The 27,997-nt window shown below is 38.0% G+C and overlaps 1 protein-coding gene across 2 annotated transcripts; it reads right to left on the bottom strand.

The window, feature by feature from the left end:
* Positions 1 to 8: 8 nt before the first annotated feature.
* hars (histidyl-tRNA synthetase) lies at positions 9 to 26,992 on the bottom strand. Of its 2 annotated transcripts, XM_051649321.1 has the most exons (14): positions 26,848 to 26,973; positions 22,073 to 22,409; positions 18,516 to 18,605; positions 18,284 to 18,403; positions 18,095 to 18,190; positions 17,663 to 17,788; positions 17,460 to 17,567; positions 17,244 to 17,342; positions 8,279 to 8,372; positions 7,998 to 8,125; positions 3,657 to 3,938; positions 2,742 to 2,858; positions 1,604 to 1,750; positions 9 to 237 (listed from the first exon to the last, which is right to left on the bottom strand). In XM_051649321.1, the coding sequence occupies exons 2-14, from the start codon at positions 22,172 to 22,174 to the stop codon at positions 184 to 186; spliced, it is 1,563 nt and encodes a 520-aa protein (XP_051505281.1). In that variant the 5' UTR covers positions 22,175 to 22,409; positions 26,848 to 26,973; the 3' UTR covers positions 9 to 183. The 2 variants fall into 2 exon arrangements, with proteins under 2 accessions (XP_051505281.1, XP_051505282.1); XM_051649322.1 differs by lacking the exon at positions 22,073 to 22,409 and having other exon boundaries at positions 26,848 to 26,992.
* Positions 26,993 to 27,997: the final 1,005 nt, after the last annotated feature.

Genomic DNA, 27,997 nt, shown 5'->3' with positions numbered 1-27,997 from the left:
CAAAAGTATTTGGTAGAGTTATTCATATTTATTGAGAGGGCTGATATAATCCAATCACATTTTAAAAGTGCAGGCAATGAGTTGAATATTATTCCTTAACATACATTTTTGACAGACAGACAACTTTGACTGGCGTGTGGTAAACGGGTCCACTCTTCTCCGCCTGAATGGTGACTATTAAGACTACAAGGTTCGTTTCTTGATCTCATCAACCAGATCTGCTCTGGGCACGTCTACCTATAGGAAAGCACAAAAATACATCGGTTTGCTTCAATTTTGGAATAAAAAAATATTCTGCACAAATATGGTTTACAATGATAAAAATGACAATTGACCAGTTGTGAATGTTTGAGGAATAGTTCAACCAAAATAAAGTAATTATTTACCCAGACTAATGTCACTCCAAACCTTTATGACTTCTGTGCAACACAGTAGGAAAGTTTGAAAATCTTGTGAAAGTGAATAGTAACCCTCAGCTGCAAAATCCAAAAACAAATTAAAACAGAAACTACAGTAATAGTTGACCTATATTCCAAGTCTTCTGAAGCCACAAGATCACTTGTTTTCAGCCGCCAGATCAAATATATCAACTACGCAGCAGGCTTGATTTGCGCTCTGAAAACAGGAGTTTACTACTATTTTTACGGGGTTTTTTTTTTTTTTTGTCTTTTATGGAGCAGACCAGAGTCTACTCTCTACTTTCATTATATAGCAAAGTGCTGCATGAAGATTTTCAAAGTTTTCTATTTGTGTTCTACGAAAAAAAAAAAAAAAAAGTCATTCGGGTTTAGAGCAACATTAGGGCGAGTAACTTACAGAATACATTTTTGTGTGAACTATTCCTTTAGAAACATTAAACATGACAAATGCTGTGCTATTATTTCCTAGCAGTGTTTTATGATTAAAGACAACATGAAATCAAAACATAATGATTTTCTTCACTTCTGAAACAACATTTCTGCTAACATAATTAAGGCCATGTGTGTGGGAGAAACATTTATCAATAATGACTAACTTTGTGATCTAATCAAATCTCTATGGACACTAGAGGTTGATTATGGATTTTGCGATACGTATAACTAAGGTAGTGGGAAAGGCCAATAACAGATTTATCAGCCAATAGTTTTTAAAATTGATCTATATAATTTAAAAAAAAAATCTTATTCTTTCTTTATTATGGTGGGCAAAGACAGAGTCCAAAATGAATAAAATCCCAAAAGCAGTTTATAGTTCAACCAAAATCTTAATAATAACCAGAAAAATGCAGGACTTTTAAGAATAAACAAGCCCGAAACACACTGGGGACTCTTATTTTGAAATCACTAAATGATGAAAAGCTATCGGCAACTACTGACAGATTCCAAAAAGCAACTATTGGCACTGATTAATAAAAAAAAAAAAAAAAAAAAAGATATATCTGTCTACCTCTAATGGACACATTATTTTCTTTGAAGCAATATGGTGCAAGAGGCCATGCTAAACTGTGAATATAGTGAGTAATAGAAGCAACATGCAGCTGTCATAGCTGTTTTTAGCACAGCTGGAACGCTGTATTTACCAATCAGCATCCCGAATCAGAGAGACCAAAAAAGTGTAGTCTTACCTCTTCTCGGCTGGTGACGTTGCGCAGTTTGACAACTCCATCTTTCAGTTCCTGCTCTCCTAGAATGGCCACCAGTGGAATGCCCTTCTCCTCACATTGCTGCAGCTGGTTCAACAGCTTAGGATTTTTCTTATATAAAAATTCGGCCTACAGCACAAAGGTCAGAGAACCACAGCACACAAGGTCAAAAAGAACAAAACTACTGATAACTTGCTTTCATTTTGTAGGTGGGAAGATACAGCTTGGTGCGAGTCATCTAAACGTACGAGTAGTTGATGCATAAAATCGTGCTGATGTGCTTTTACGGTAGGTTCTCTGATTGTTTACCATTTCTCACCATTTTACCTTCACTAGTTAATTTTTAATAGTTCTGCAGTTTGATAAATACATTTTTTAAAGCATTAATATTTCATTTGGAATATTTTAGCTCTGTTGGTCCATACAATGCAAGTAAATGGTGACCAAAACTTTGAAGCTCCAAAATCACATAAAGACAGCATAAAAGTAATCCATACGACTCCAGTGTATTGATCCATGTCTTCAGATGCAACATGATAGGTGTGGGTGAGAAACAGATCAATATTTAAGTCCTTTTTTACTCTAAATCTCCACTTTCACATTCTTCTTTTGTTTTTGGCATTTCACATTCTCTGTGCATATCGCCACCAACTGGGCAAGGAGGAGAATTTATAGTAAAAAAGGACTTAAATATTGATGTATTTCTCACTCACACCTATCATATAGCTTCTGAAGATATAGATTTAACAGAGTTTTGTGGATTACTTTTATGCTGCCTTTATGTGCTTATTGGAGCTTCAACGTTCTGGTCACCATTCACTTGCATTTTATAGCCAACAGAGCTGAAATATTCTTCTAAAAATCCAAAAGTTTGTGTTCAGCAGAAGAAAGTCATACACATCTGGCATGGCACGAGGGTGAGTAAATTATGAGAATAATAAATAACTTCGTTATTTTAGGTGGAGCATGTCACACCGCAGGACATGTCCACTTCCCAAAAGTATTTCATATCTACTAACTTTGTAGAGCCACCCACACACACACACACACACACACACACACACACACACACACACACACACACACACACACACACACACACACACACACACACACACACCTTGATTCCTGCGTTCCAAAGTTCGCTGATCAGTTTGAATCTCTCTTCTAGAAGGTTCTTCTGAGCGGAGGCGACCAGCACTTGTGTTTCAGTCGTACGCACCTTTTCTAAAGATGCCTGGAGGAGACAGACCATAATAAATATATAGACACTTTTCATAGTAAAACACAAAGACACTGTACTAAACATTTTCTCAATGTAGACAAAGACATTGCAAAAAATAAAAGAGAACTCAACTACAACGCAAACCTCCTGTGATAAAGACAACAAAAACGTCCTTGGTTTTATTAAGCATGATTGGTCATTCTTGAGATCAAATTTGAATAAATATATATTTTTCCATTAAAATGCAATAACTCTCTCTGAAGCCTCTAAAATGACCTTTTTTCTGCTGATGTAACAAAGGCCATGCAGGTTAGGAAAAATAATATTAACCAATAATACCATTGCCCGCTTTTTACAATCCAATCATATCCCACCATACATTAATTTCCACTAAATATTCTACTCCTTCACTCAAATATATCACACTACTTGTTGTGAATACTGTACTCTGTTAACAATATTACAGAATAAAAGCTTCAAAAATAGGCTTTGGTTAAATCTGAAGTGTGTAACATTTTCAAGAAGTTGAAGTAATCCATTTGTAGGTTGATTTCCCTGAAGAGTGAAAACACTGTGGCTCTCAAGCAATGATGTTTGGGGCAGGACTATCTGTTTGTCGACCAATGGAAGACAGATGTTGTATTCCGGAAATCAGTTTTAAATTATGATTATTTTTGCAATTCCATTTAAATGGCACTCATGGCACAGCAATAACACACTTCAGCTTTAATCATAGATCAATTGTCCCACCCCTCGATGTTTTTATCTTTTTTCCCTTTTTCCACCAAACTGCCCCTCTTTTTCCCTCACCTCTGCCTTCTGCTCCATGATGGAGAAGATTCTCTCGATGCCGATGCTGACACCCACACAAGGCACTTTCCTGCCCTTGGGGTCAAACATGCCCACCAAACCATCGTATCGCCCTCCACCAGCCACACTGCCAACACTCACACCTGCCTCATCACCCGCTGCAGCCATGTTCTGCTCTACGCGTGTGGACACTGGTGCTGGAACCGTCTGGGAGAGCAACGCTTCAAATATCACTCCAGTGTAGTAGTCCAGTCCTCGAGCCAGACTCAGATCAAACACAACCTAGACAAAGAAAAGGTTCAAATTAATGAGAGCAAACAGAAAGAACAAGGAGTGTTAAATAAATAATGAACATGAAATCATAACTGTACTAATAAGTTCTATATTATCTGCAATTCTTATCCAACTGATCATAAAATTTAAGAAAACAAGACTGAAGCATAAAAAATAACCAGTCATGACATGATAAAATGACAAGTGATTAATCACATCTCTTTCAATTTTTTTGACCTTACCACAACAATCAATAGCATTGTGTTACAAACAGTTTCCTTGATTGGTAGGTCTAAAATCCTGTTTCCCATTTTCATGTCTATTTTTATTTTTGTTATATGAAGGTCTCATTAAAACAGACCTGAAAACTTTTTACCAGGCCTTCAATAATTCTTGGTACTTTTTTAAAATGCCTTTTATGTATAGATTTTATTGTGTCAGTCTTGTCCTGGACCCAGACTTTCAATATTAAATTCTAAAAAAAATCCATTAGAAAATATTAATTACTACATGTCAAACTATGATATTCTAAACAGAGTAAAATACATACACTCACCGGCACATTATTAGGTACACCTGTACATATACTTATTCATGTGATTATCAAATCAGCCAATCGTGTGGCAGCAGTGTAATGTATAAAATCATGCAGATATGGGTCAGGAGCTTCAGTTAATGTTGACAACCATCAGAATGGGGAAAAATGTGATCTCTGTGATTTGGACCGTGGCATGATTGTTGGTGCCAGATGGGCTGGTTTGAGTATTTCTGTAACTGCTGATCTCCTGGGATTTTCACACACAACAGTCTCTAGAATTTACTCAGAATAGTGCCAAAAACAAAAAACATCCAGTGAGCAGCAGTTCTGTGGATGGAACCGCCTTGTTGATGAGAGAGATCAGACTGGTTTGAGCTGACAGAAAGTCTGCGGTAACTCAGATAACCCCTCTGCACAATTGTAGTGATCAGAATAGCATCTCAGAATGCATAACACGTCAAACCTTGAGGCGGATGGGCAAAAACAGCAGAAGACCATGTTGGGTTCCACTTCTGTCAGCCAGGAACAGAAAACTGAGGCTGCAGTGTGCCTACCATTTGTGTACCTCAACAGAAATCCAGATTTGTCAGACCAGGCGATGTTTTTACAGTCGTCTACTGTCCAGTTTTGGTGAGCCTGTGCCCACTGCAGCCTCAGTTTCCTGTTCTAAGCTGACAGTAGTGGTACCCGTAGGGGTCTTCTGCTGCTGTAGCTCATCCGCCTCAATGTTTGACATGTTGTGTGTTCAGAAATGCTTTTCTGCATAGAACTGTTGTAACACGTGTTTATTTGTGTTACAGTGACCTTCCTGTCAGCTTGGACCAGTCTGGCCATTCTCCTCTGACCTCTGTCATTAACAAGCTGTTTTCGCCCACAGAACTGCCGCTCACTGGATGTTTTTTGTTTTTGGCACCAATCTCTTTACACTCTAGTGACTGTCGTGTGTGAAAATCCCAGGAGATCAGCAGTTGCACAAATACTCAAACCAGCCCGTCTGACACCAACAATCATACCACAATCAAAATCACTGAGATCAAATTTTTCCCCATTCTGATGGTTGATGTGAACATTAATTGAAGCTCCTGTCCCATATCTGCATGATTTTATACATTACACTGCTGCCACATGATTGGCTGATTAGATAAATCGCATGAATAAGTAGAAGCGCATAAAGCTAATAAAGTGGCCGGTGAGTGTATATACCATTTGAACATTTACTGTGTGAAAATAATTTCAATACATTTTTTACAGAAATTACAATAATTTCACAACAAATAAACAATACAAATAAACCAAACAGATTTGCCCCGAATAATTTTTTTGTGAACTTTTTAACTGAGTCGACAAAAGTGTCAGTGAAGAGCATGCTTGAGATGAAATATAAGACAAGTGATTTTTAAAGAAAACAGAAAAATCAAGGTAAATATCACTTGTCAGCAGAAAATTTTTCTTGGGAGTCATTTCCAATAAAGCTATACATTTGCCAAATTACACAAAAGTGTGAAAATTACTGCTGTAATCTGATTAAAATATTTAATCGTAATTAATCGCATTAATTTTCATAGTTAAAGGTGCCGTAAGCGATTTCAGCCATTCTACTTTCATGACTGAGATGTTGGATTAGCCATGCCCCCTCTTTCCAAAAACCCCGAACTCCAAAAATACCAACATGAGCTTTGAGCAGAAACAGTTGTTAAAAACAACAGTAGTAAAATAGTGCCCTCAACTGACAACTGTTATGAACAACATGGCATAAAAATGCATTATACCTCAATAATTCGCTGAAACTACAATACTATGAAAACACGCAAAATGATTGACAGGGAGAAAGCATCATTGTCCGTGGACGCATATTTGTTTGCTGTTTACAGAGTTTAGAGCTGACACGGAGACCAGTGAGATATCTCACAACACTTACGTCATTAACATCTTTCAGGGAGTAGGACATTTTTTTGCATACCTTTCCATTACATTTTTTATTATTTTGAAAGTGTTGAAATTTGACTGTATATATAATTTTTTTCTGTCAATGCATTTAGTTCCTTCTTAGAAAAGAATATGTAACAATAATGTTTTATTTACATTTTCCAAACAAAGCATTCCACAGTATAAAGACAGATATAAATTAAAATAGCACCAATTTAAGTAACATTAAATGTTTCAAAAAGTCTAAGTGGGAGGTTAACGAATTAAAATATCTAGTTTGCGGTTTCATTGCGACGGGCAGCAAATCTCTTAAACTCTCATCCTCCACAATTTTAATAGTGGCTATCCACTTTCCTAAAGCAATCGTGAAGCCACATTTACATGATTTGCCACTTTGAACTCCACATGAAGAGCACTTGCAGAGAACAGCTTGTTTTGCTTTAACGCTGACACTGTCTAATCATACTTCATTCGAATTGTCTGGAACGCGATGATGGGGAAATGCTGATGCTTCACTTAAGCGGGTTGTTTGAATTCGGCTTATTACAAGTCACATCTGGGTGTGTTTTATACAAAAAAAAATTACAACTAAGAGGTCCTTTCTCCATCACTTGATCATTGAATCACTGTTGTGTGTTTGAGGTGTGTGCGTCAATGTAATGTCCCGGAAACATCGCAAATATTCCCCCTATTGAACCAGTTCTTAGCACCCACACAGAGCTGAATACAATTCATTCAAATGTTTAACTTCTTTTTTTTTTTTTTTAATCGCATGTGTTAATGTGTTAATTTCAACAGTTCTAGAGAAAATATTATTTAATCATGTGTATTTAGGATGCAAAAATTGTTAGCTATGAAATTAGTCTCAAGTCAAAGGAGTCATCCATTTTTATTTTACTGAAATATCTTTCCCTTCACCATCATTTCCACCACAGAATTAAACAATATTGTCAGTAAAGGTCTTTGCACACCAAATATGAATTTTTGCAGTGATTTCTTGCCGCAATTAACATTTTGAATAAAAACAATGGATTCCTATGAAGCCGTGTGCCGACAAAGTGAGTTTTTTTTATTTTTTAATTGTGTCGATAATATAATTATTATTTTTATTTTTTTACACTTGATTCTTTTTAATCACTACTCAGACCGTATACATGGTCAGTCAACTTATCTAGCAGGCGAATTGCAATAGCTTGTGAAGAGTTTCGAATGTTTTCCTTCTCGTTGTGCAAATCAACAACAAACTCTTCATCGCTGCTGCAGTTTGTAGAAAATTCTGTTTTATTTTTTCGATATGCTTGTTAGAGAACTCATTTGCTTTGTTGTTTATTGTCAAGAAGTTCTTCTCATCCGCGATGAGCGGAGGGCAGGCCACTATACCGGGGTAAAATCGATTGGTTGTCGATTAATGCCGCCTTTTGTAAAGTCGTGAACATGCTAATGGCAATCATTCGCCTTGCTTTTAATGTGAAAGGGCCATTTGTTTCGCATTATCGAGTCACCTCTTGTGTGAAAAGGCCTTAAATGACAGAATTTTAATTTTTGGGTGAACTTTCCCTTTAATACCAACCTTTGACCTTTAAGACCTTTGCCTTTGACCTCACCTTGTCTGTGACCTGTAAGATCTGCAAATAGCTGAAGAGTTGTTTTATATCTGTGAGTCCAGCACACGCCTGTTTGCTCTGGGACAGTTTGGGGTCCTGAAGCAGACAATCAGCCAGGTCCATACCACCTAGAGGTCAAAAATGTCATTAAAGAGAGACAAACTGATCCAATATCAGCAGATGGGGTGAATTTGAATACGCCACAGGCAATGTATCCAAAATGTTTTGCTAAATTGATTGTAGTTCATTGTGAAATGTGGGTGTGATTGCTGTTCACTCACCCTGCATACAGACATACTCCCCGATCTGATCCGCCATGTCCTCCGAAAGACCTTTTTCATTTATCATCTCCTTTTTCACGTCCTCCCAGGCCATCTGCAAACACAAACACAACTCAGATTTCCATCAGCTAAGCCCTGTCTATTCACCTGTAAGTCAAACAAGAGTTCTTTGCTGGTTAAATGCAGATTTAAAAGGAAACACTTTTGAAAAAGCAAATAGATGTGCATTCATAAGAACTCCACAACACTTCTTTAGTGTTTGATATCAACAGATGAGAAGTGCACACAAACGCAGAGCTCAGTTAGAAGAGGTGATCTACTAAAATAATGGCGAATTCTGCTCTAAACATCAAGCTTGTGCCTAGATTACATTGAAGTATAATTAAGAGAAACATGCACCCAATTGTTTGCAATTTTTTTTTTTATTGATTCATACATTAAACAAAGAAACATATACAAACAGAATCAATACTTAACCCCCACTAATACATCCCAATAAGTCACACATGATACTCTGAACCTTCAACCAAAACTCTTGGATCTTAACACCACCAAAAGACATGGGTTGTGTCTCTATCTTCCAATTGACATCGCCAGCAGGTGGGTGTGTCTTTAAGACCAAGCCTATACAATCTAGAGGGGGTCCAATAGAATCAATGTAAAATCTTGAATTGCATGAGGCGCACCCTTGCATCTCTAGATGTAGACGACATTTTTTAGAATCCTAGCCCACACTCCTTCCTCCAATACCAAGTTTAAATCTTTCTCCCATAATCTTTTGATAGAAGTTAAAGCTCCATCCCCCAGACTCTGAATCAGCAGGGAGTAATACACAGATGCCTCATGACCTTTTCCAAAAGCAATAATCACCACTACCAGAATATCTGCCGTTTTAGGGGGGTGTATGCTACTCCCAAAAATAGTACAGAGCAGGTGGCTCAGCTGTAAATACCTAAACAACTGAGATCTGGGAATCCTAAAATGCTGAACCATATTTTCAAAAGATCTCAACACTTATTCAAGGGGACTTATATGTAATTTTGGATTCAGCCATATGCTCAAGGCAACATTTAAATAAATGTACGAATTAAACACGCTAGACACTTTTGTCCATACCGCGTGTGACTTAACTTCTCTGATTAGTTTAATAGAAAGGCTTTGCAATGGCAAAATAAGGGCAAGAACTTCCTGTTCAATACAAAACCAGGGAGGAGCTCTCTCAGATGGAAGCGACCAATGAGCCAAATGTCTGATACTGAATGCATAATAATAAACAAAATCTTGGGTAGGCCTAGCCCACCTTTGTCTATCGGCCTATGTAACTTACTGAAATGTAATCTTGGAAGCTTACCATTCCAAATGAAGGACTTTGCTATGCTATCAAATTGCTTGAAATAAGAGAGGGGGACATCTACAGGGAGACATTGTAGCAGGTAGTTGGAATCTGGAATACAATTCATTTTAATAACATTAACCTTCCCAATCATAGATAAATGTAATGAAGCCCACCTGCCCACGTCGCTCAAACCTTTTTATTAAGGGGTCAATATTAACTAACTAAATCACACAAATTTGCTGGGAAAAAAATGCCCAAATATTTAATGCCCTGTTTGAGCCACTTGAAGGCACCTGGCTTAGACCAATTGACTCTGTATCCTAAGAACTTAGAAAAGGAATTAATAATTCTGTGGAGGGAAGGCATAGATCTAGTGGGGTCGGAGACGAATAATAAAATATCATCTGCGTAAAGCAAAAGCTTATGCGCCATACCTCCTGCCAACACCACCCCTGGAAAATCATCTTCCTTTCTTATCGCAACTGCTAATGGTTCCAGGGCAAGACAGAACAATAATGGGGAAAGAGGGCAACCCTGCTAGGTGTCCCTATCCAGAGTAAAATAATCTGAAATTAATCCATTTGTTTGTACCACCGCTATCGGGTGTCTATAAAGTAACTTAATCCATCCGATAAAAGTATTCCCGAACCCGTATATTTCCAAAATCTTAAAAAGATAATCCCATTCTACCATATCAAACACCTTTTTGCCTTCAAGTGAGATGGCAGTGACTGGAGTCTGATCGTTCCCCACTGACCACATAATATTGATGAAATGCCTAATGTTATCAGAAGAGCTGCGGCCCCAAATAAACCCCACCTGATCTATATGTATTAGAGATGTCATAACTTAATCGGTTAGCCAGAGTTTTTGACAATATTTTAACATCAAGCTGGATCAGGGAAATTGGACGGTAACTCTTACACTCGCTTTGATCTTTGTCCTTTTTAAGAATCAGACTGATCCGGGCTTGTGTCATGGTTGGCAGAAGCTTTCCATTCTTTAATGATTCCGTATAAATTTCGAACAAAAGTGGAGCCAGTTCTGTAGCATAAGATCTAAAAAAATTTGTGGCAAAGCCGTCTGGCCCTGGAGCCTTGCCTGTAGGCAAGGCCTTAATTACCTCGCCAAGCTCCTCCAAGGTTATCTCAGAATCAAGATAATTTTTTTGCTCAGTCGTCAATTTAGGGAGTTCTAATAGTTCCACAAAGTTTCTAATATCTTCATCAGTAGACGAAGACATGGAACTATAGAGATCAAGATAGAATTCTTTAAAATCACTAACTTTTTTAGGGTTGCTTTTCTGTGATTATTATTGTATTCTTTTTAAATTGTTCTGATTGCATGTTTTCTTTTTTGTATTTTAATTATTTTCAATGTATTTTTATTTTTCTGTTGTAAAGCGCTTTGAGATGCAACTTTTAAAGGCGCTATAGAAAATAAAGTTTTATTATTATTAAAAGCATTAATTCATATCAATGGCCGAGGTAAATATTTCACCACCAGCAGATTTCACTGAGGGAATGGTAGAAAAAGACTCTCTCTGCTTTATATAGATTGGCATGCAAAAGTTTGGGCACCCCTGATCAAAATTTCTGTTGCTGTGAATAGTTAAGTGAGCAAAAGATGGCCTGATTTACAAAAGGCTTAAAGTTAAAGATGACACATTTCTTTCATATTTTAAGCAATTTTACTTTTTTATATTCATCTTTTACAGTTTCAAAATAACAAAAAAGGAAAAGTGTCCGAAGCAAAAGTTTGGGCACCCTGCATGGTCAGTACTTAGTAACACCCCCTGGCAAGTATCATAGCTTCTAAAAGCTTTTTGTAGCCAGCTAAGTGTCTTTCAATTTTTGTTTGGGGGATTTTCGCCCATTCTTCCTTGCAAAAGGCTTCTAGTTCTGTGAGATTCTTGGGCCGTCTTGCATGCACTGCTCTTTTGAGGTCTATCCAGAGACTTTCGATGATGTTTAGGTCAGGGGACTGTGAGGGCCATGGCACAACCTTCAGCTTGCGGCACTTGAGGTAGTCCATTGTGGATTTTGAGGTGTGTTTAGGATCATTATCCTGTTGCAGAAGCAATCCTCTTTTCATCTTCAGCTTTTTTTTTTTTACAGATGGTGTGATGTTTGCTTCCAGAATTTGCTAGTATTTAATTTAATCCATTCTTTCCTCTACCAGTGAAATGTTCCCCTGTGCCACTGGCATCAACACAAGCCCAAAGGATGATCGATCCACCCCTGTGCTTAACAGTTGGAGAGGTGTTCTTTTCATGAAATTCTGCACCCTTTTTTCTCCAAACATACCTTTGCTCACTGCGGCCAAAAAGTTATATTTTAACTTCATCAGTCTGCAGGACTTGTTTCCAAAATACATCAGGCTTGTTTAGACGTTCATTTGCAAACTTCTGACGCTGAAATTTGTGGTGAGGATGCAGGAAAGGTTTTTTCCATGAAGGTCATATTTGTGCAGGTGTCGCTGCACAGTAGAACAGTGCACCACTACTCCAGAGTCTGCTAAATCTTCCTTAAGGTCTTTTGCAGTCAAACAGGGGTTTTAATTTGCCTTTATAGCAATCCTACGAGGAGTTCTCTCTGAAAGTTTTCTTGGTCTTCCAGACCTCAACTTGAACTCCATCATTCCTGTTAACTGCCATTTCTTAATTACATTACGAACTGAGGAAACGGCTACCTGAAAATGCTTTGCTATCTTCTTATAACCTTCTCCTGCTTTGTGGGCATCAATTATTTTAATTTTCAGAGTGCTAGGCAGCTGCTTAGAGGAGCCCATGGCTGCTGATTGTTGGGACAAGATTTGAGGAGTCAGAGTATGTATAAAGTCTTGAAATTTACATCACCTGGCCTTTCCAAACAATGATTGTGAACAAGCCATAGCCCTAACAAGCTAATTAAGGTCTGAGACCTTGGTAAAAGTTATCCGAGAGCTCAAATCTCTTGGGGTGCCCAAACTTTTGCATGGTGTTCCTTTCCTTTTTTTCATTCTAAAATTGTACAAAATAAAAATAATACACTAATATTGCTTAAAATGTTGAAAAGAATGTTTCATCTTTAACTTTATGCCTTTTGGAGATCAGTTCATCTTCTACTCAACTATTCACAGCAACAGAAATTTTAACCAGGGGTGCCCAAACTTTTGCAAGCCGCTGTATCTAGCCAAAAGCTTCCCCAAAAGTCTTGCCCTGAATAGCAAAAACTCCACCTTCCGTGACAAAATAGTATTATATCTGTATTTCAATCGTGTCAATTCTCTGAGGCCATCAGACAACATTCGACGCTTCAGCTCTGCCTCGGCACTTTTAATATTCCCTTCCAATTCCACGAGTTCTCGTGCTTTGGATTTTTTGGTGAATGAGGCATACTGTATGATCTGACCCCTAAGAACCGCCTTAAGTGCATCCCAAGCCACGCCCACAGAGGATACTGAGGACCAGTTGGTCTCCATATAAACACTGATTTCAGCCTTTAACATTTGTTGGAATTCAGGATTTTGCAAAAGGGATACATTAAAACACCAACTTAATGATTTCTTTTCTTCGTATGTGTCAACACCTCTAAACTCACCAGGGTGTGATCTGAGACTAAGATGTTTCCAACTGAGCAATCAACAACAGATGAAATGAGGGACTTAGATATACAAAAAATAAATAAATAAATTATATATATTCTAGAATAAATCTTATGAACTGATGAAATTTTTTATAGTCCCTACCAGATAGGTTCAAAAGTCTCTAAATATCTGTAAGATCCAGATTTTTACACATCCTGTGAAGCGTCAATGTTGCTATAGGGAGCTTACACACTTTTGCTTCACTATGATCAAGGACTGAGTCAATCAACAGATTAAAGTCTCCTCCCAATACTATACCATGAGGGGTGCCAGCGGCTTGCAGCTTCCCTTCAAGATCAATAAAAAAGCCCTGATCATCAGCGTTAGGTGCATAAATATTACCAAAATAAGACTTTGTCCCTGAATTTCAGCAAAAACTATAATGACTCTTCCTAATTTATCTTTACTCTGTTTGAGACATTTGAATTGTAGATGTTTACTTATCAATCTAATGACTCCCCTGCTCTTACTTGAGCCAGCACTAAAGAAAACATGTCCACCCCATATCTTCACAAATTTTTCTGCTTCCTGCAGGGAAAGATGCGTTTCTTCAAGAAACACTATATCATATTTCTTATGTTTAAGAAAAGAAATAACCTTTATATGGGGTGCCCCAACCCATTCATATTCCACGTGGAGAGAGACAATCCACTCATGTTAACATTTGACATGAGAAAAAATAGATTGTGTGTCAAAAACAAAATGATAAAGACCACATTCCAACATTGGTGCAACAATCAAACCACGACCCCCCCCCCCCCCCCCCAAAAAAAAACAGAAAAAAGAAAAATGTGCGCATTTACCCCGCACGCGACAGCACCAACCGGTGTCCATCCCTCAAAACTCAAACAGTCCACGTACGCCTACGAGAGCCCACGCGACAACTTTGCTGTTGGATTTCTCAAGTCCGGTGTTTCTATAAAAATTTGAGACAGAATTACATAGCTGAAGAAAATCTATTAAACAAACTCCAGCCAACTGTGGGTTAAACACAAAGAACGTGGAGATTCATCCACAATACTGTCCCAAAGGAGCGTTACTATACAAAACAAACTCCGGCTGCAACGTGAGAATCGCACAATGACTTACTCACTCCATTGACTTTATGAAGGACAATGCAAAAACAAACAAAAAGGTGCCCAGATTGCTCGGACTGTCAAGTGAATGTTCAGCGAGTCAGGCCCACTCGGCTGCAACGTGAGAATCATACAATGACTTTCTCCATTGACTTTATGAAGGACAATGCTTGTTGAGGACAAGTAAATACTTTGCGGTCATCCTTAGCTTCTATTCTCAATTTGGCCGGGAACATCAGTGCAAAAGCGACCATCCGTTGATGTAAGAGTTTCTTACATTCCTTGAATCGATCGTGTTTCTCTCGTCGAATTCGCAAAGCCTGGGAACAAGAAAATGTTGTGGTTCTTCCAAGAAAGCCTTCCTTTACTCCTCGCCTCACGTAACACAAGATCAGTGAATTTCGTCTCCATGGCAGTGATCGATTGACGTATTGCAGCAAGATCCTCCAAGTCAGCAACGATCTTTGCCAGCATTGCTGATATGTTCAGCAATTCATGCCGAATCTCTTTCACCTCTCCGGCCAAATTTTTGTGCTTCATTATCATGCCTTAATACACTGACATGGTAACTGATGACTGCCATCGTGAAATCACACGTATTCCCCTCAAAATCCAAACACAAGTGGCCAAAAAAAGACACATATTACAATACATGGTGTGGTTTCTCAAAATGCATCTTATTCCTTTAAGCTCTGAGGGTGTTTTTAAAGATTTCCTGTTTCAGTTGCATACCTACATTAAAGGCTTACAACTAGACAAAAAACAAGGAGGGTCAAGTGTTTGGTATCATTTTAAAGAAAACTTTTCAAATTTTTTTAATGATATAGATTATGATTAGTGCTGTCAGTCGCTGAAAATTTTTAATCATGATTAATCGCATAATTTTTTTGTAGATAATCAGGATTAATTAAAGATTTTAAAAGTGCTAAAATGTGACACTATATCTACCTTTCTTGTCAAAATTCATTTATTTCCATTTTAGGAAAGAAATCAAAATAATATGTAGCAATATAATGCAATTTCCAAACAAAGCCTTCCATTGTATAAGACAATGCACTAAAATATCACCAATTCAAGTAATATTAAATATTTCCCAATGTCTAAGTGGAGTTTGACTAATTGAAAGAACTAGTCTCCACATAGGTTGCATATTCATTGCAATGGGCATTAAATCCCTTAATCTCTTATCCTCGACAATGTTAATCTGCCGGTGGACTGTGGCTTTCCGCTTCGTTACAGCGTTCATGATTTGCATCAGGGCAGCAACGCCAGTGCCACTTTGAACTCACCATGAAAATCGCTTGCAAACAAAAAGGTCTCATTCTGTGTTTTGGTGATAGTTAAGATTTGATGTGCTTCTGTCGTTATTAAAACATGCCTTACATAGGCTGAAAAATACTTGATTTAAATCACAAGTCCCATCTGGACTTGTTTTGTACATCAAATAGTGTTAAGAGCTCCTTCCTCCGTCATTTTATCACTGACAGGGAAGCGCTGTCAGAGATTCTTTTATTTACTGAGATAACAACCTCCACGGCTCTATCACAGAAGAGCACAACGGTCAACTAGCGTGTTACGACGGTATTTTTTAGCTCCATGGTTACGACAGTACCGCCCATAGAATGCTATTTTATGCTTAGCTTGTAGGCTGCATTTGGTAGAAGGGCTCTGGTGCGTGCGCCAGTGTAATGACTACGGGCGGACACATTACAAAGGTTCTGCCCTTCACACCAGCGTTTATGCTGTAACGGTAAATGCATTAATCGCAATTAAGAAAAATTAATGTTAAACTTTTTTTTAATTAATCGCATGTATTAACGCTTTAATTCTGACAGCTCTAATTATAATACATTCTGGGACTATCAGCCTAAGAAACTGCTGAATTTTTTTTTTCTTTTTACTTTTTTCTGATTTGACATTATATACCTCAGGGTATAAATAAGGTGGCTCAGAAAAACTGCTTTTGTTTTGTTTCCAATCATGTCAACTGTAATTGTTATAGCACTACAAAAATGATTTATCCTAGTGCACAAAAATGTCTCAAAGTCTGAAAAACCCCTCTCCAAACAAATAAAACATAACTGTCCAGAAGAACTAATTACACATGAGTTTCATTCTGTGCCATCTGAGTCACCAAATTAAGTCTGTGTCATGTACTTGGCACCATCTCCTGTTGGCCATATGTAACAGTGACTAATCACATGTCTCTTTGCCCAAATATGGATGATTATAGCATTCCATGACACTACACAATTTCCGATGGCATCATCTGAACCAGGAAAGCTAACAGGTTTTCAACCAGATTGCAAGATGCCAGATGCTGTGTACACACTGTGCTTTGTGTGAATTATCTATGAATCCAATTACCTTGTGTGTGGGTTCGTTTGAGAGATAATCACCTCCTCTAAGTAATGGTATGTGACATTTTATGTTCGATTTATTTTTCGTGAAGTTATAAGCCAAAGCGCAAACGGAAAACACTTTTGATTTGTCTGCAAATTTCAAAGCACTTGTTTAGTTTTGGTCATAATGCCGGCAGGCTTCTAAGCTTTAAGACGATACCTATTTTGTGTTGGTCAAGACTGTAGTTATCAATATTTTGACTATATTTTGATCAGTATATATTTTTACATGTTATAAATTCTCCTCCCTGCCCAGTAGGTGGCGATATGCACGAAAAATGCAAATAAATAATAAAAATGTTTTTGGTGAACTACCCCTTTAATACTAGGTGTAAACAGGGCCTGTCACAACTACATCTCTGCACTAGTTTATACATTTGTCAACATTCTCAGAACTTTGCATTGCAGTACTTCTCATGATACCGTCATCCCAGGATGGACTTGTGTTGTATCGCAAGTCGCGCTGGACAAAAGCTTCGGCTAAATAAATAACTGCAAACGAATACATCGCTCAAGTCTCTTACCTTGTCCAGTTTGTCCACTGTGGAACAGATTGTGCGGAACTTCTCATCTGGAACGCCGCACACGGCAAACATTCCATCTAGAATGCGTCTGTCATTCACCTGAAACCGCACAGCAGTGTGACTACACTATACCATCTCAAACTGATAAAATGCAACACGATACACAAACGTTCACTGCGACTTTCTGGTAAAAATCAGTGTTGACCAGCAACCAACCTTGATAAGAAAATCTCCAAGATCTAATTCGCTCAGGATCTCGTAGACGATCTTCAGACACTCCGCGTCAGGGATCATGGCATCAAACTGACCTGCAATGTCAAAATCCTGCAGCAACACAAAACAAGTGTTTTTTTAGACGTTTTAAATTGACATTTCTTTTTGCCATTGACAGACACTGACGAATCAAGAGATGTACTCACACACTGGTAGAACTCCCTGTATCGACCGCGCGTCATGGCTGGGTTGTCTCTGCGGTACACTTTGGCGATGTGGTAACGTTTGATGTTGGTGATTTTGTTCATTGCAAGATAACGAGCAAATGGGACCTTAGGAGTAACAAGTCAAGGAAGGAACTGCAAACAGTAATCTATACATTGTCAGAAGTGAAAAAATCACCCAAAAATATTATTTGCATATTTGATGAGACTGTCCATAGGATTCTTTCATTTCTAACTGTCCTTGCATGATACTACAGGCCGGTATAATTACATGCCCCTTCATTTGACCATGACCTTCACTTTGGCGACAGCTCAGAATATAAATATAGATTTAAATCAAGCAAACTAACAGTAAATCAACCCAACAGGTACAGAGTAAAACTAATGAAAAAATGCAGTTGTCATCATGGATACAGTGAGATCATATCTCAGCGACAAAAGTTCTCCACCCTGGTCCTTCAGATCGTAGATGAGTTTGGAGTCCTCTCCATACTTCCCTGTCAATGTGTCCTACACAAGCCCAAATAAACAGACTTATTAATCACTGTTCCCTACTAGTTAACTAAAGTAGAAATTATGTAATACATAAACTCTGCAAAAGACCTTCAGTTCAAAGACGGGGGTATCGATGGTTTCAGCACCATGGCGTTTAAAACAGTTGATGATGATGTTGAAAACCTTTTCTCTTATAGCCATCTGCTTGGGGTTATAGTCCCTGGTCCCCTATGGAGGGAGAGAGATGGAAACAGGTCACTACATGGTAATACAAGCACCTGTTTTACTAAACAAACTTGTGTGTTTGAAATGTCCCAAAAATTTGCTTTTTTTGCATTACCTTGGCTGTTTTGAGGACAAATGTGTGTTTGCCCTCATCTCCTCCCAGCTGAGCTTTGAGCTCCAACAATTTGGCAACTTCCTCATCAATCTAAAAATTAAAAAAATAACAGAATTACATTATGGTAATATTTGTTGTACAAAATTTTAGTTATGCTGATTTTATTTTTATTTTTTAAAAACATTTTGTCTGGTCATTGTTTTATCCTGTGTTACAGTAACACTTAAGCATCACAGTAATGTGAATTTTTGGGAAAATGTCACAGTGCGAAAAAATCTTAAAGGAATATTCTGGGTTCAATACAAGTGAAGTTCAATTAACAGCATTTGTGGCATAATGTTGATTACCACAAAAAATTATTTAGACTTGTTCCTCATTTATAAAAAAAAAGAAAGCTAAATTGCGGTTACAGTGAGGTACTTACAATGGAAGTGAATGGGGCCAATCCATAAACATTAAAATACACATGGTTTTAAAAGTGTAGCCACAAGACGTAAACAATATATGTTCACATGATTTTGCCATTATAAAATTGCTTACAAATCTTATCCATACCTGCCAACATCGTATTACATACTGTAGGGAGTAGGTGCACTATGCATACTGCGTAATATGCACATAGGAAGTGGCAGTACCAGTCAGTAATACCACATTGAAGATGAATAATACTAAGAAATGTATTCAGATAGTCCCTTTCCACATCCTTGACAGTTTTCGCAATAAATGCTTTTTGAGTTATTAATTATAAAAAGTGTATATCCTTTCTTATATGCTGAGAACGGTCCTGACCAGTGACTTTTACAAAATACCAATTATTTTTATTTCTTCGATTATTTACCTTCATCTGTATTTCTTGTCTTTATGACTTAGTGATTGTATTGAGACATTGTTGGATCTGTGTAATTTTGTACATCTTATTGAACATTTAACCTTTTTCAATAAAAACACCATTTCAGCACAATGTGTGGACTTTTCAGACAGTCCCTTTCTCAACGTATGAAAAATGTCCAACTTATATCAATGTTAATTTAACAACCTGGAACAATTCCGGCGTGACGCTATCTGACCAGCTTACGGGACTGACCAGCTTCCTGTAGATTACAGGACGCATAATTTCAAATATAAATACGGGTTGATCCTGTATTTTACGGGATGGGTGGCAACCAACTCTACCTGGAGGTCTAATAAATTCTCATAAGCAAAGTGTGGATGCGGAAAATCGTGAGTTTATCGGGAGAAATTGTAAATCGGGATTACAGTGGGAGGAGGGGTGGAAAAACGGGAGAAAACTGGTAAAATCGGGAGTGTTGGCATGTATGATCTTATCTGTGTAAAGTTGAATTCAATATTACAACTTCGCTGCCTTGACAATGAAAACATTTATAATATCTGTCATGTTGCTATATTTTTGAAATGGTGTGTATTTTCATGTTTATAGACTGGCCCCATTTACTACCACTGTAATTGTTTTACTGTAAACTCTTTTAAGAAATGAAGGTTAAGTCCATTCTTTTTTGTAGTAATCAATTTAGTAAAACATTAGGCCACACATACTGTTAATTTAGCTTCACTTGTATTGAAACCAGAATATTCTTATAATGGTCCAAAAAAATCTGTTTGATTTTCTTTACATATGGGCTGAGAAATGTAATGTTTTAATTTCTGTGATTAATAGTTCTCCATTTAATGTGTTAAAAACAATTTAAGCAATTAATGCAGTATATGTTTTTTGCACTTCACTTAAGTTTTTTCCCCCCCACTTCCTGAGGCTAAAATTGGCATATATACATTTCCTGGAGGTACATGCTCGACTCGACTGCACATACTAGCACAGAAACTGATTGTGTGGCACAGTGCACGCTTATTACGTGTGGCGCATGTCCCGGGCATAATAAACACTGGAGCAAAGAATGGAGACTTCACCCGCAAGTGGTGAGACAGGTGTGGGAGAGATACAGGCAAGCTTTTTTCCTTATTAGAATTGACTTGAAAGAAATGAATTGTAATTTTGAAAAATGTTTAAAATTTTGACCACTCACATGAGATGAAGACTCCAGTCATATCAGTAACCTAATAAAAGCTGTTTTATTTTACATAGAGAGGGTCCCCTCATGGGGGCTGCCATGTTCAGATCACATGACCAGCCGAATACTACTCACTTAATCTCAGTCACCACCCAGTTATTGGACACTTTCCTTCTTGGATTTAATTATTCATGGCTGACTCTGAATAGTGAATTTCTACAGTGGCATTTGTAATGGAAAAGTTTTGATTTTGAATGATGCAGCATCCATACCACTAGGGGTCAGTGTAAGTCTAAAGGCAGTCGCACACCAGACGAGAAGCACCACGCTGCATCACGGCTAGGAAATGACACAGGTATCAAACACAGGGTATGTCGATGAGGTTCACGTGGAAGACAGTACACACAAAATTTAGCATGGTTTTTCCCTTCTTAAAGAATGAACAAGGCTAAAGTAAATACTATATGTTCATTGATAATGATTTGGGTTGAATTTAAATGGAAGATTTTCGAGTTGCGCTCTGTGGTGCGGCTGAAATTTTAACAGCCTCCGGAGTTGTAGGTGGGCTCCGCCAACAGACGCTGAGTGGTGGCGGCGGTGTGCGTACATTCATAGAAATTTTATATTTAGAATTTTAGAACGCACCATGTTGTCTACCAGACGCATCCATTGTGCGACCCCCTTTAGATGATGCAAACAAAAAGTTACTGAATCCATCTTTAAACGCCCTGACACGAATCATGAACACAGCTGCACGATTGCTGTAACAAAGCGGATAGACACAATCTACCAGCAGATTAATATTGTGGAGAATGACAGTTTAAGAGATTTAATGCCCATTGAATATAGGTTGAATATGCAACCTATGTGGGGAATAGTTCTTTCAATTAGTGAAACACTTAGACTTTGGGAAACGTTTAATGTATCTTGAATTTAATTTTAGTGCATTTCTATCTTTATACTGTGGAAGCTGGAAAATGTTAAGAAAGCATTATATTGCTACATATTTTTTGTTTTCTTCCCTAAAAAAGGAATGATGCATTTTGACAAAAATAAAAGTATATATTGTCAAATTTCAGCACTTTCAAAATCTGCAATTAATCGTGATTAACTATGAAAAATTATGCGACTTTAATCGGCTGACAGCACTAATTTCATGTTCATATTTAAATAATTAAATAAATGATGACTGATTTCTTTGAGACAGTATAAAGTAAATATATTTATGATTATATATTTTTAATGTTTGTTGTAATGTACAATGTACCATGATTAAACACGATTAATGACAGAAAACTGCACGATTAATCATCCCTAATATACGAAATTACATTTCTCAGAATCTCAGCATTTACTAAATTGCTATTCCAATTCCTTTTGTGTTTAATAAGTTTTTATGTTTTCTAAATAAGCCATTTATTTTTTACGACAGTATAAGAACACTTGATGGATTGCTAAGCAAAAGAAAAGCGAAAAGACAGAAGATAAGCAGTAACTGGACTGTGTTCAAAATAAAAAAATGACCTTTTTTACCTGTGATAAAGACATCCCAGAAGAGCAGCGCAGTGATCGCAGATGTAGAGTAGTGCGGATTCCAGCACAAAATCGCATGAAGACCAGCCCCAAAGTGTTCATTATGCAATCAGAGTCCAATCCCAACACACACACAGAAAAGTTCAAGGTCACAATACCACACAGTCCAAAAGAGTCCAATAGTGCATCCACATGACCATAAGGGAATCATCCAATGACATCCCACGAACAGGAGCAATATTCCAGGTGTGCAATGATGGGAAAATGATGAAGAGGATGGTGGTATCCGTGGCAACAAGCAGGAAGAACAGGAGAAAAGTGATGAGCAACCCTGTCACTATGGCACCACAAGAGAGGCATCACAGCAACGAGGAGGCAAAACATGAGAGGAGGCCGTCAAAATCAACCAGCATCCCCTAAATGATGGATATCTCACAGCACACCTCTTAGTAAAGCAGATCAAACCCATTTAGGGTCAGTACTGTGTTGTCACTGCATCCTACATCCAATGTGTTTTCATGCCTTCCAAACGCAAACATTTAGATTTCTGCTATGTAACATTGTTGTTAGGGTGCCAACAGGGCTTAGAAACTAAATTCAATGTTGGTAATATTTCAGTGAAAAGTATATTATATATATATAAATTTTAAAGACATTATTTCAGGTAGGAGGAAAAATCTGCAAGAAATCAGAGCCTGTATTCACAAAGATTTTTACCTTACCACTAGGAGTTTTCCAATGAGTTCCTTAGTTAGAGCAAGTTTTACTAAGGAAATCTTAATATAAGATTAAGGCGGAGTTGACCCCGTTGCTATGGATGACATCACGTTTTACGGGTGTGCTCTTTTAAATAGGCCACAATGATTGGTAGAAAGAGTCCCGCTATTTGTCAGTGAAGACAGACAACGATATATAAACTCAGCAAAAAAGAAACGTCCTCTCACTTTCAACTGCTTTTATTTTCAGCAAACTTAACATGTGTAAATATTTGTATGAACATAAAAAGATTCAACAATTAAGACATAAACTGAACAAGTTTCACAGACATGTGACTAACAGAAATGGAATAATGTGTCCCTGAACAAAGGGGGGGTCAAAATCAAAAGTAACAGTCAGTATCTGGTGTGGCCACCAGCTGCATTAAGTACTGCAGTGCATCTCCTCCTCATGGACTGCACCAGATTTGCCAGTTCTTGCTGTGAGATGTTACCCCACTCTTCCACCAAGGCACTTGCAAGTTCCTGGACATTTCTGGGGGGAATGGCCCTAGGCCTCACCCTCCGATACAACAGGTCCCAGACGTGCTCAATGGGATTGAGATTCGGGCTCTTCGCTGGCCATGGCAGAACACCGACATTCCTGTCTTGCAGGAAATCACGCACAGAACGAGCAGTATGGCTGGTGGCATTGTCATGCTGGAGGGTCATGTCAGGATGAGTCTGCAGGAAGGGTACCACATGAGGGAGGAGGATGTCTTCCCTGTAACGCAGAGCATTGAGATTGCCTGCAAAGACAACAAGCTCAGTCCAATGATGCTGTGACACATCGCCCCAGACCATGACGGACCCTCCACCTCCAAATCGATCCCGCTCCAGAGTACAGGCCTCGGTGTAACACTCACTCCTTCGACGATAAACGCGAGTCCGACCATCACCCCTGGTGAGACAAAACTGTGACTCATCAGTAAAGAGCACTTTTTGCCAGTCCTGTCTGGTCCAGCGAAGGTGGATTTGTGCCCATAGGCGACGTTGTTGCTGGTGATGTCTGGTAAGGACCTGCTTTACAACAGGCCTACAAGCCCTCAGTCCAGCCTCTCTCAGCCTACTGCAGACAGTCTGAGCACTGATGGAGGGATTGTGCATTACTGGTGTAACTCGGGCAGTTGTTGTTGCCATCCTGTACCTGTCCCGCAGGTGTGATATTTGGATGTACCGATCCTGTGCAGGTGTTGTTACACGTGGTCTGCCACTGTGAGGATGATCAGCTGTCCTTCCTGTCTCCCTGTAGTGCTGTCTTAGGCGTATCACAGTACGGACATTGCAATTTATTGCCCTGGCCACATCTGTAGTCCTCATGCCTCCATGCAGCATGCCTAAGGCATGTTCACGCAGATGAGCAGGGACCCTGGGCATCAGTAGAAAGGACTCTTTAGTGTCCTAAGTTTTTATAACTGTGATCTTAATTGCCTACCATCTGTAGGCTGTTAGTGTCTTAACGACCGTTCCACAGGTGCATGTTCATTAATTGTTTATGGTTCATTGAAAAAGCATGGAAAACATTGTTTAAACCCTTTACAATAAAGATCTGTAAAGTTATGTGAATTTTTACAAAATTATCTTTAAAATACAGTGTCCTGAAAAAGGGACGTTTCTTTTTTTTGCTGAGTTTATATACTGAGCACTTTATTAGGAACACTATGATCCTAATTAAGTGCCCAACATGGTCTTCTACTATTGAAGCCCTTCCGCCGTTCAAAATGTTGTGCATTCTGAGATGCTATTCTTCTCACTACAATTGTACAGAGCAGTCATCTGAGTTACTGTAGCCTTTCTGTCAGCTCAAACCAGTCTGGCCGTTCTCTGTTGACCTCTCTCATCAACAAGGCATTTCCATATGTAGAACCGCCACTCACTGGATGTTTTTTGTTTTTGGCACCATTCTGAGTAAATTCTAGTGACTGTTGTGTGTGAAAATCCCAGGAGATCAGCAGTTACAGAAATACTCAAACCAGCCCGTCTGGCACCAACAATCATGCCACGGTCCAAATCACAGAGATCACATTTTTTCCCCATTCTGATGGTTGTTGTGAACATTAACTGAAGCTCCTGACCCGTGTCTTTATGATTTTATGCACTGCAGCCACATGATTGGCTGATTAGATAATCGCATGAGTAAGTAAGTGTACAGGTGTTCCTAATAAAGTACCCAGTGAGTGCATGTATAGATCTCTATAAATATCCTACATTTCCACATAAGGAGAGACTTTTAGCCTTAAGATTTTGTGAATACGGGCCCTGATTTTTAAATCAACATTGTCTCCTACATCCACAAATGGATGCAACGAGTCAATATAAACCAATCGGCACCATGTTGTAGCGATTGTTTATTGCAAAGAAAATATCTGGCTATTAACAAATGTGTGTAAAATGATAACGTCAAAAGATTTAGTCTAGCCAGTTCATATTCTCAAATCTTAAGAAAAAAAGTTAAACGAAAAAAGAAAAGCTTCAATGTTAACTTAGTGTTGCACATTAGCCTATAAAAGTGCCATAGTACTACCTCGGACTCTCGCTTCATAATACTGGTGGTACCTCAGTGTTTTTCATTAAATATAGTTGTTGCAGCGAAATGTGACTATCTTTTTCTATAAGCATGCGCTATAGGGACGTCTTTGACCATTGCATCGTGTCTCACTGTTTTTTTTAGCGTCTCGTATAACAACGATGCATTTTTTTAGACACTGTGTCAATTAAAAAAAATATATTTAACATTTAAACGCGTTTTGAGACGTTCTGTTTTATGCATTGCACTGCATCTGTTTAAGCCCAAGAATGCAATCGTCTGAACAGTAAGTCATTGTTAAGAGAGTATAATGAGGATTTGTTAAGATTGTGACAATGACTTTTGATACTCTTGCGAGCATCAGAGTGAATCGGTTGAAAATTATCTTATATATTTTTTTTTTTCCTCAAAAGAAAATATTTTATTACTGTTTAGTATATAAAATATCATTATTATTAGATGTAGGGATGTTATTACTGACTAACAGTTGACCGATATATCTGTTTTACCGATTAATCTGTGCTTCTAGTTGCTTTTGTAACTATTATTAATGGCAAAAATCAATGCCGAAAGTTACTGATAATCTTCTCTTTTTTTTTAAGGTATTTTGTCTGTTTTAGGACAATTCAATGCATTAAAGTTTTTATTTTCAGGGGTTAAGTGGGTGTAATTTGTTACAGAAATGTTATACATTTGTTGTTAAGTAGCAGTTTTTACTAGACTGTTCAAGTTTCACCTGTTCAATTCTTAAATTAATCTTAAAATTTACAATGATGCTATTTGGAGCATTCTTTGGTTAATTTTGTATATAACAATTTATATTTATGCTATTTGGAGTTTATGTTATTTGAAGTGTTACTTTTGGTTAAGTTTTGATGTATATCTAGGTTTTTTCATTTGCATGGTTAAGTCATTATTAATTTTGCAATAAAGTTTACATTTTTGCAGTTGAATGTTTTCATTCATATTATTGATTTTAAAAACTATCGGCTGATTAATTGGTAATAAATAAGGGTAATTTAAACTCACTTTTTCCAGGTCTCCTAAGCAACCAAATTGGCCCGGTTGCTAGGGAGGGTAGAGTCACATGGATTAAATAAAATGGTCATCCGGGATGAGTAAATATGGTTTCATTCATTGATGTCACCGAACACTAATAATACCACTTTCATAAGATCCAGTGATCAGTACAGATTTGGTGTATATGCCGTACTGATTTCCACCATGACTTGACAGGTTGCATCAGATGGCTAACAGTTAGCATCATTCAACATGTGAAATATAAAACAAAACTAATTCAATCATCAATAATGACACTGCAAGCCATTAAATCCACTAAAACACACCGCAATATGCCATGCAGCTCAGATCAATACATTAGTGATATCTAGTTGTCTGATATGAAAGAAACATGTAGCTGTTAATCACACCATGTATTCACTTCTCTACGCTTTACCAAACACAATTATGGTCACAAGAGAGCTCTCACTAACCTGTTCTTTACTTGCTTTCTCTGCTTTCAGCTTCCTGACGACCTCTCCCTGTGTTTTAATCGCACCTTGTAGCTCTGCTTTATCGGCCATGGTGCTTCAGTAGAGGTGAGAGAAAGAGGCTGTGACTGAACAGCAGCAGGCGCGCACATTAAACGTCACAGCGTTTCACTCAAATGAACATTAGGGGGAGTGTAGTTCTCAAAATGATAAACATTATATTTCTAAAAATGTTTTAGGAATATATTATAGACCTGCTGTTGGAAAAACAGTGTCAGTGATGTGTCTTTTCTTTTATCTTTAGAGATGAACTCCTCAATAGAGCCACATCACGGATTGGTAAGGCTTTCCCATGTGTAACATTGATGAAAAAAATCTACCATTTCAAACTTTTGTCAAGAACATTTCACCTTGTTAAAAAAATTTCACTCACTGAGCTGAGCAATTCACAAAGTATTCTTGTATTGCTTTTTACTTTAATGCTGCCTTTATGTGCTTTTTGGAGCTTCAGTGTTTTAGGCCCTGTTGACTTGCATTGTATGGACCTTAAGAGCTTCTAAAAAATCTTTGTGTTCAGCAGAAGAAAGAAGGTCATACACATCTCTCCGCCCCTGATGTGTGTATCATCGCAGGCATATACACCAGAGCACAGCTCCATTTCATCAAGGTTTTTCGACTGAAGGGAAGAGAGTGCATCTCTCTGTCCCTTAACTGCGAGAAATGAGTTGTGCGGCTAGAGTAAGCAGTGTCTCGTACCCTCCTTTCAAGGAACCAAGTTCACAGTCGCCAACCGAGACTTTCCCTTTCAAGCTGGTCACTTTGACGCTGCGTCAGTTGCTGATGCTATGGGAATGGGATACCATAAGGCCATGCAACTGATTCACATGCACAAGGCAATGCCTACTAGCCATTAGGGTAGTTGATAGGCATTGACATAGTCTCCCTTATACTGTATATTGAAAAATAAGAAAGAAAAGAGAGAAACTCAGTAACTATGTATGGTTAGGAAATATAACAATGACATGTCATGCAAGGTTGTAAAACATTTTACAGAGATACTCACCTACATGGTGGTGGGGAAAGAGTTCAGAAAGGTCAATGACAGACAGAATAATGTAATGCCACTACCACCCCTGGAATCACAAGTTTGAAT

This window comes from Myxocyprinus asiaticus, chromosome 22, assembly GCF_019703515.2.
Source record: "Myxocyprinus asiaticus isolate MX2 ecotype Aquarium Trade chromosome 22, UBuf_Myxa_2, whole genome shotgun sequence".
Classification (NCBI taxonomy): Eukaryota; Metazoa; Chordata; class Actinopteri; order Cypriniformes; family Catostomidae; genus Myxocyprinus; species Myxocyprinus asiaticus.
Note: the sequence above shows the minus strand (reverse complement) of the source record. Positions and strands in the feature narration are given on the sequence as shown.

Bases quoted from the DNA above. Each gene is read 5' to 3' on its own strand.
- hars (XM_051649321.1), bottom strand. From the start codon at position 22,174: ATGAACACTTTGGGGCTGGTCTTCATGCGATTTTGTGCTGGAATCCGC. The intron at 17,343-17,459 runs GTTGGTTGCTGG...GTGCGGTTTCAG, and splicing joins TTGGAGATTTTCTTATCAAG to GTGAATGACAGACGCATTCT. The intron at 8,373-17,243 runs GTAAGAGACTTG...TTGTGTTTGCAG, and splicing joins CAGTGGACAAACTGGACAAG to ATGGCCTGGGAGGACGTGAA.